Source organism: Podarcis liolepis (genome assembly GCF_965112155.1).
Source record: "Podarcis liolepis genome assembly, chromosome: 3".
NCBI lineage: Eukaryota > Metazoa > Chordata > Lepidosauria > Squamata > Lacertidae > Podarcis > Podarcis liolepis.
In genome coordinates this window covers 63,583,155-63,592,457 of record NC_139557.1, presented here as the reverse complement: position 1 = coordinate 63,592,457, position 9,303 = coordinate 63,583,155, and the positions used below count along the sequence as shown (strand labels likewise).

Sequence of the window (9,303 nt, the reverse complement as noted above, 5' to 3'; positions counted from 1 at the left end):
TACAAACACTTTGGGTTAGAAACTCCGCTAACCCAGAAGTAGTACCTCGGGTTACAAACTTTGCCCCAGGATGAGAATGGAAATCGCAGCGGCGGCAGCAGGAGGTCCCATTAGAGAAAGTGCACCTCAGGTTAAGAACGGTTTCAGGTTAAGAACAGTCCCCCGGAACAAATTAAGTTCGTAACCTGAGGTACCACTGTACTCTGGTAAATTTTTGTTAGAGGGCACCAGCCTAATGATTCATTCTGCCCCAAACTGGCTTCACACAACAAGATGAAAGTGCTGCCTGTCTTTTTACTTTGTGTCCAGATAGCACTCTAAAGAGTCTGCCAAATGTATTTTTGCATTTGCAAACACTCCCTTTCCTTGGCACCTTGCCATTAAGTTACCAACATTCAGACTGACTGACACACCTGTTCCTTTTCTGCAGCCTGCCCATACATAGACTCTCTACAGTGATGAAAGACTAGAAGCACATTTGGGTACTATTCAAAACATTCCAGGATGCTGATCTACCACAGTTAAACATAAATGCTGGAACATGAGCAAGAACCGTTCCTTGTGCAGTGTTAGCCCATTCTTTTCTCTACTGGGGGAAATACTCAACATGTAGAATAGGAAATCTCTAAGATGCTCCATACAGGCGATACATTTAAAGTAGATTTAAAGCACACCCACCCACCCAAAGAATCCTGAGAACCATCATTTGTTAAGGGTGCCAGGAATTGTCACTCTGTGAAGAGTAAACTACAGTTCCCAGGATTCAGGGAGAGGGTGCTTTAAATGTGTGCACAGACTAAAGGTACTGAGCATTTGTAGTCATAGGAAACCTCTGCCCATTCAGAGCTGGAGATTATGGCCATTATATGGGAGCTGATGTAAACACCATCCTTGTGGGGTTTTGCATTTGTCGCTGAAGCTATTTTCCCTGACAGAGAAAGTTTGCAAGCATGCACACGATACACAAGTTTTCTCCACAATAACTTCTGTGGGAGGATTTTAATCAGAAAAAAGGCTTAGTGGACAACAGTTCTCCAATCTCCACACCCAAGTGCCATGCAGTTATTAAAACACACAAACACACACACACACACACACACACACACACACACTTGGAAGACTCTAATCATAGACTCCCACATCTTGTCTGGTACCTTATTTCTGTGGTCATGCAATTCCCTGGGTAGCAAGCAATCATAACATACTGCTTCCAGAGTAAGGGGACTCAAAGTGTAATATCAGCAAATGAACCAATTTGCTTGGCAATAGGAGACAGTCACGGGGATAAAGCAGAATGGAAATTCATGTCTTAAGCTGCCCTTCAACAAAGATGTTTGCATAGGTGTAAGGCCACTATGCACACAACAGGAGATTCTGGTGTATAGTTTCCTCCACTGTAGCTCCCATATACAGCAAGACAACCTGCAAGAGTTTTAAAACAGGCTTGAGTCACTGGGGTAGAGCTGCAACTGTGGAGAGCTCGGGGGGGGGGCAAGCACAGTGGGATGTGCAAATAACTTGTTCTTTGCCCCCCCTAGACTTAAGCTGTGCCCATGTTACTAAAAACAACAGGTCAGCTGCACATCAGTTGTGTGCCAGCGCACAGTCACTTGCTGCAATTTGTACTGTTCTGTTCTCATCTGTTCTTTGGTTACCACTACAAAAGATGCATCTGCGCTGCCACATGAACAGTCTTCCTAAGAAGAATTGTTGTAGATCAGACTGTAAATCTTTCACCCCAAATACCCTCCCTTTTCCTTGGAATTGCAAGGAACTGGCAGGGATCCGATGCGATGGCAAAAAATCAAACAGATTATTAAGGAGACTTGGCTTTTGATTTTAATTGCCTGTGGCTGATCATCAGGGAAGGTGGGAGGTGTAGCCGAACAATATCACAGCCCTGCTTTAGGCATTCCAGATTAAGATGCAGTAGATGGTTCATTCAGCTATTACCAAAATCCTGGCAGTGGCAACTGGCTTCAACAGGAAGGATTGCGAGATCAGTTTATCTCGGCAATGCAGCTCACTGGGCTACTTGCCCTCTCTCACCCTGAAGTAACTCACAGAGTTGTTGTGAGGACAAAATGGATCGGCCCTGTGTATGCTTCCTCAGCCCCTTGAAGGAAGAGTGCGAAACAAAAATGAAAATAAAATTTTAAAAAGCAAGCAGCGATTGTGACACATTATCAAGGGCTACTGCACAACATGGTGAACCTGTAATTATTATTACTGTTGTTTCATTATTTATACCTCACCCATCTGGTTGGGTTTCCCCAGCCACTCTGGGTGGCTTACAGCATATATAAAACATAGAAAAACATCAAACATTAAAAACTTCCCAATACAGGACTGCCTTCAGATGTCTTCTAAAAGTTATTACAGTGGTACCTCGGGTTAAGAACTTAATTCGTTCTGGACGTCTGTTCTTAACCTGAAACTGTTCTTAACCTGAGGTACCACTTTAGCTAATGGGGCCTTCTGCTAATGGGGCCCGCTGCATGAATTCTGTTCTCATCCTGAAGCAAAGTTCTTAACCCAAGGTACTGTTTCTGGATTAGCGGAGTCTGTAACCTGAAGCGTCTGTAACCCGAGGTACCACTGTAGCTCTTTGTCTCCTTGACATCTGAGCGGAGGGTGTTCCACAGGGAGGGCACCACTAGCAAGAAGGCCCTCTGCTTGGTTCCCTGTAACTTCGCTTCTCACAGTAAGGAAACCAGCAGAAGACCCTCGGAGGAAGTCCGGGCTGAGCGATGGGGGTAGAGACGCTCCTTCAGGTATACTGGGCCGAGGTATAATGACACCACAATAATCATGAACACAATTCACTGCAATTTATTCTTTTATTACAGATAAATCACAACCAAAAAACTTAACACCACACAAAAATGGCATCATAACCAATTATTTTAAATTTCATCAACATTCATTTGCTATGTACATATTCTTTCCTCTGCAAAAGTGCAATCCAAAACTTTTTTTTCCCCTTTTGGAAAAAAGGCTTTTTTGACAAACGTAGCGGGGCTGGCTTTGTAACCTCACAACTTTGTCCTTGAATACCTCGTACAATAAAATCAGAGAGAAATGAACATAAACTTGCGACATGTCTTCCCATCAACAGAACACACTGACAGAATCACATGTTGCCTCAAACCTTGCTCTCAGAAATCCACCCATTTCATGTGTTAGTTATTAACAGACAAAAGCCACAATCTGACACTGTCTTAGGTACACTTAACGGATTAGCAGGGCCTTGTTTGATTGTTGCCACAGAATCATACTAGATGAAGTCAAGCTCTACACTTTAGGGTTCTACTGGTGCTAAACATCTTAGGACTGCATGTAGATTTGCTGCGCTTTTCCCTCATACCATTTTAAATGTACTTTTACAACAGGGATGGGCGCACCTGTTGCCCAACTCAAATTTCCATTAGTCCCAGTTTTGGCAGTGATCAGAGATCATGGCAGTGATCAGACACTCCAACAATATCTGATTCCCAATGCCTTTTTTATAGCAATAGTAGGAACAAAACTTAGTTTATATCTGCAAGTGCCAAAAAAACCCAAACCCGCCCATTTTCAACGTGTTAAGAGGTGTGTGATATACGAAGCTTTCTGTCATGTTTCTAACATAGCTTTATCAATGTGAGTGCCTCAGTAAATAAAAGCATCCTGATATTTTACAGAGAAACTATATGGGCATGGAATTTAGGGGTCTGTTTTCTCACTAAAACAAATAATGGATGAAAAATAAAGCCTTTCCAGATGCAATATAACCCAGGAGTTCCCAGAGAGGCCTTCGCTGCTCCCTCGCCATGAAACTGTCTTACCCCACAAGGCAGCTTGGCCTCAGAGCGTGAGAATCGTAACAGAAGATTCACAGTAACTCTCAGCTTCTGAAGAAAGGATTGCTTACCAGGTACAGAACTGTGTGCATCTTCCTTGCAGGCTTCTTTTGCCAGATTAGTGCTGCTTCCTATGTGAGGCTGGCCAGGCCAAAATAGAGCAGGTAAGGAGCCACTGCTTACCTGGCAGGCATTCCTCCCATCAGGATGTGTGAGCAGAGTGGCATGAGGAGGCAGGTGAGAAGTGATGCCATCATGCCTTGCACTCTGGCTGTAACCTGGAGAGCAGTCCAGGCACCTTCTGCAAACCACCAAGTTGCCCATGCCTGCCTGGAAGTATTACATTAAGCAACAGAACAAGACAGCCAGGCCCATATTAACTCAAGGACAATTGCCTTTAAAATATAGAATTTCATGGCTAAGGTGGTTTCAAAACAAAAATACTCTGATCGTACTAAAATACAGTGGACAATTGTGCATGCTGTTAATATAAAACTGCTTGCACCTTTTATATGCAACATGTTACTCACATTTGTTGCACATAAAGCCACTGATACTTTTTGCTGGTAAAATTTAATATCCTTTTTTGAACAGCCCTCTTGGTTTAGCTCCTAACCTTTCATCTGATTAACACTGCATCCTTGCAATTTAAATCCTGCAAATACTGTTTTTTTAGATGGTGGCACACACAGTTATGCAGTGGTATCTCAGAAGACACTAAAATTACATCTTTGAGGGTCTCAAGTGCCACTTTCCAGTGAACACAGGAAGATGCATTTGAACAGGGTCTGTTACGTTTTCGTCAGTGCAATCGAAGTGTCCGTAATAAAGTCACCTGTTTAAAACAACAAGGAGTTAAAAACCTTACCTAGCCTTGGATGGGCTAGACCCATAAATTTTGACTCCTCCTTAAAAGGCAAATTAAATCTCGTAGCCTATGAGCTGCTTTACCACTTTCCGGTCTAGAACATTAAAACTTAGCCTGAATCTCCCTTGTCATGGTCATCTGTAGTTTCAGATACCAAGTCCTACCACTCTTGTGCCACCATTACCTTAAACTCTAGGAATCAGCAACTTGAGAGTACAATCTGGCTCCCCATGGAGTGCCACTTGGCAATATAGGTGCGTGGAAGGCCTAGGAGCTATGGCAACAGGGCCTCCTGGCAGTTCCTGTTGAGGAAGCAGGGGAAGTGGAGGTCTGGCACACCCTCTGTCCCCTCCTCACAATGGCCGTTCTGTGAAGCTACCTACTGAGCACAGACTTCTGTGTACAAACTGCAGAACAGTGAGGCTGTTTGCAGAGGTGTGGGCTTAAGCATGCATATAAAACATGCACATTAAGTGTGAGCTCAGGGCCTCTGTGAGCCACACACAGATTTCTCAAGGGCAATCTAATCAAAAATGCAAATTTGGAAGGAGCTTCAGGCCTCAAACAGTGAGGCATACAATGACAGAACTGCCACCATTCTTCCCTTCAGATGCAGAACGGTCAGTCAGTGCCACATGATTTGAAATCCATGCAAAATGCCTAGCTGTATGGAGTATACAAACTGGAAGATAAAATCTGAAAATGCTTATATCCAGTTCAGCTGAAAACAAACAAAAGCTTAATTGCAGCTGACCTGCCTTGATTGCAGTTGTTCTGACCTCTTGATTAACTATGAAAAATATATATGAAAGTGAGTATTTTGGGAAGTGAGAATTCTAAGTAGCATTATTTTGATCCAAAGACTACATCAGCTGTTCAAGCAGTCAGAGCTGTTGCAAGGACTGGACATTTTAATATTAAGCAGAAGCCTTAGTTTACGAGGCAGCGTACTGTGTGTTACATATTTGCTTTATTAGGTTTTTGCATTCTTTTGAGACTGTGTGACTCATTTTAAATCCATACTTGCTTTAAGTACAATGGAGGAGTTACATCTTTGCAAACTATATTTTGCCAAGCTACACAGTGTCTATTATGCAGTAGGGAGTTTGGGCTGATTAGATCCACTTAAATTTCATGGAGCTTAAGTGTGTATTCTCATGCACTGAGGTTGTGCCAATGACTTAGGATCAACCTTATATTGATGAACTGTGATTTGCTCTTCCCATGTCATTTTCTGCACCTAAAAACAGCTCAGGGGGTAGATCTGACCAGAGCTGCAGTGTACAAGGTGGATGGCTAACCCCACTCCATCCAAATAAAACACCCAGGCAACAATGTAGTGGCCTATGTGTTCCACCGGCTACAACGACATTTCTGCTAATTTACAGAAAGTAATTTAAGCTACTTCTCTTAGGAAATTATTTTATGAATAATAGTCCCATAAAGTTTTCCAGCAGATTGCCCATTTTCAATATCTGTTCCAAAAAACAAAATACTCCAAACTATCACAATTTAAAAGATAACATATTCCCTCCTTTAAAAACCAAACATCTTGCACAAAATCATAAGGAGCCTATGATAAGAATTAAAATACAAACATCATGTGAAATTTTTGTTCATAAATCTCACTGGTTTTGATTCTGAATCTACTGGGAATGCAAAAATCAATCAGTTCATTAATTTCACTTTGGATTCCTCAACCCAAAGCTAAATTACAGGTTTTACAAGTTAAGTAAAAATGCCATTTCAAAATAGATATCCAAAAGTAGAAGTCAACTGGTTTAAAATAAGGTAGCATCTACCTTCATATTTTAGCACCACCTAGATCATGGCCAGGGTAAACAAGCAAAAAAACAAAAAGAAAGATGGAATTTAATTCCATGCACCCAAGGGGGTCTTCAGGCCACTACTACATGACAAAGTGCTGCAGTTTGTTATATGGCACAAAGACCTATTAAAACAGAAGCCCATTCTGTGATCCAAAGATGCTCTTCGGAACCTTTAGCCTGCCATATCCCAGCTGATTCCACAATTCCCATTTACACATGAGCCTACACACAATCTTAGGGCATGCTTACACCAATACTAGTTATTTTTTTTTTAATGGGGTGTTTGGACAAACCCTGTACCACTGGTGCATATCAGCTTGGCTCGAGTGAAGGGTTATATTCTTTAAAATGTAGTATTTCATTTAGTTTATCTACCCTACAGGAAAAATCAGGCATCCGAGTAGACCACTTTAAGCAACACAATCCATTTGGTTTGTACCTCATTTCCTACATTTGTGCAGTAAGAGACAAAAGGGTCAAACCAACCGATGCACGGAACCTCTTAATAACAGGTTTTGCACTGAGCTCAATAATCCCTCTGAGAACCGCAAGAAATTTTTTTTAATGCTTTCAAAGAAGCTGAACTAATGCAACTAATTAAGATCTCAGTGTTTGTTTTGGTAGAAGCAACTTCCCTGACTACTAGAATTACAATGTTAGCGGAAACACTATGATCTGTCAGTGAGAGTAGCTCCGATTATCAAATATATACTCCAGGAAGACACTATGCAAAAATAAGGGGGGTTGTTTTTTTGTTTTAAACAGTGCATTTTCTGACATAGCATTACATTCATTTGTCAACGTTTTAAGTTCACCTCATCAGACAGAACCTCAAAGTATATGAGCTAGAACTACTTATACTATCAAGACAAGATCTTGCTCCCAGGGATGACGATGGCAAATTCAGCAGGGAACAACAACGTGGGAGTTTCTCTTACGAAAGAGGCAAACACTGGGATCTCATCCAGCCTGACCACCAACCTCATCCAGACACAGCAAATGCACAGAGTGGATCTAAGGGCAAGATGTGAGGCTTTGTGGTTTAAACCATGGAGAGATTATGCCAACTTGAGACCCTTCAGAATGCCTCTTTCTCTTCTCAGTGGCCCACACATCATACTGGGATGTGAAGTGTATTTGAGTGCATGGGGCCAGGGCAGAAATAAGGACAAAGAGCTCCTTAGCTAGGAGGTCCTATCACCCTGTTCCATAGATAATATTCCATCCATCTGTAAGGACAGTCATAGGATTTTCCATTCACTTCTTTGAGCCATTTATGAAGATCCTCCCCCTTCCCTCCAAATCTACACGTACAACAAGAAAAGAAATGAATTTGGAACCAGTCGCTGGCTTCCATAACTTCTCTCCATGTCTTGAAGTTACTCTGCCCTAATTAGAAGAGAGTGGTGTTCCCCCCTCCCTGCTTAGATGAGTGCGGAGAGCGAGAGACAATCTGTTGCCCCATCCCTTGCCTTCAACTGAGATCATGGCAAGAGGACCACGGTTTTGATGACACATATCTACATTAGGAACACATGTACACAATCACACAAAGCTGCTGCACTTTCTTTCAGTTAGAAAAAAAAGCCCCTTCCCCTCCCCCTCACAGAACAGATCTTATAAAAGATATGTAAAATAAAGGAACAATACTCATAAAATAGCTATTACTATGGCAAAGCTTTTGTCAATAAGCCTCCAGAACTTTAAACGACGAAAATGGCTTCACAAAATGGTAGTCCAAGTTTCCGCAGTGTGGGCACTGCTGAACATTGCTGTATTCAGAGAAATACTGCATTCCAATACGTACATCTATAACAGGTTTCCCACAGTGTTTACAGTTCAGTCGAGCCTGGAAGAGGGTGTGGGGAGGCAGGGAGACAAAACAAGAGAAGTCTCAAAAATCATTTACTCGCATATGATTCAGCCAGAAACTTGATACAGATTCTCACTTAATTCTTTGCACTCGGGCAGACATGTGTGCCCCAGTAAGTGCGAATAGCATATATGTTTGGAGTCAGGCAGGCATGTGTTTCTTTTTAGACTTAAAACAGAGGGTTGTTGTTTGTAACTGTTTTGCCTACTTGTGCAACAGAGAAGTAAAGACATATTTGATTAAAAAACAACAGAGGGTGGTATCAAAAGTTGCCATTGCACTTGTGCAACAGACTTCTGCTTGAACAACAGAACTTCCTCCTCCTTTCCTCTCCCCTGCAGCCCCCAGCACACCCTCAAACTCTGCTCCAGGGGGTGGGGGGACCCTCCGGGGTAGGTTTGGGGAGGGGCGCATGGATAAGAGAGGAAAAAGAAGTTTCTGTTGTGCAAGCAGAAATCTGTGCATGCAGTGCTGGATGCAGCCCAGAAACACCGAAAGAGAAACTGTGTCAGGATTTGTTTTGCCGGGTTTTTCCAACAAGTCACGCACTGCTTTCTACATATGCCCACCTTTCGTACTTGAAAGGCTGTGCATATATTTTCTTTTCAGGTACATGGGCCGAAATACAAAAAAAAAGTAAGAATCAGTCCTGAGTAGGAAGGGATTGGAAGTGCCTTTTTATGTATTCTGTCTTAGTCTCTGACCTTCTTGTTACCAAGATAATAAATCTATGGGCCCTTTCCAAGCATTCAGCTGTCTAAAAAGGAACAAGGCAGGAAGGAGGGACCACTGATGCAACAAACTCTGCCTCTCCCTCATCAGAAGGCTTTCAAGAAACCCCCATGCATAACATATATATAGTGGTTCCTTGCAACTTTTCTAATTATTGCC

The 9,303-nt window shown here is 42.3% G+C and overlaps 1 protein-coding gene across 1 annotated transcript in view; it reads right to left on the bottom strand.

The window, feature by feature from the left end:
• Positions 1-2,821: 2,821 nt before the first annotated feature.
• HECA (hdc homolog, cell cycle regulator) overlaps positions 2,822-9,303 on the bottom strand; it is a 30,236-nt gene continuing 23,754 nt past the window's right edge. The window contains exon 4 of the mRNA XM_083498247.1: positions 2,822-8,388. Coding sequence (XP_083354373.1) covers positions 8,224-8,388 — 165 coding nt within the window. The 3' untranslated portion in view covers positions 2,822-8,223. The remainder of the gene's footprint in view (positions 8,389-9,303) is intronic.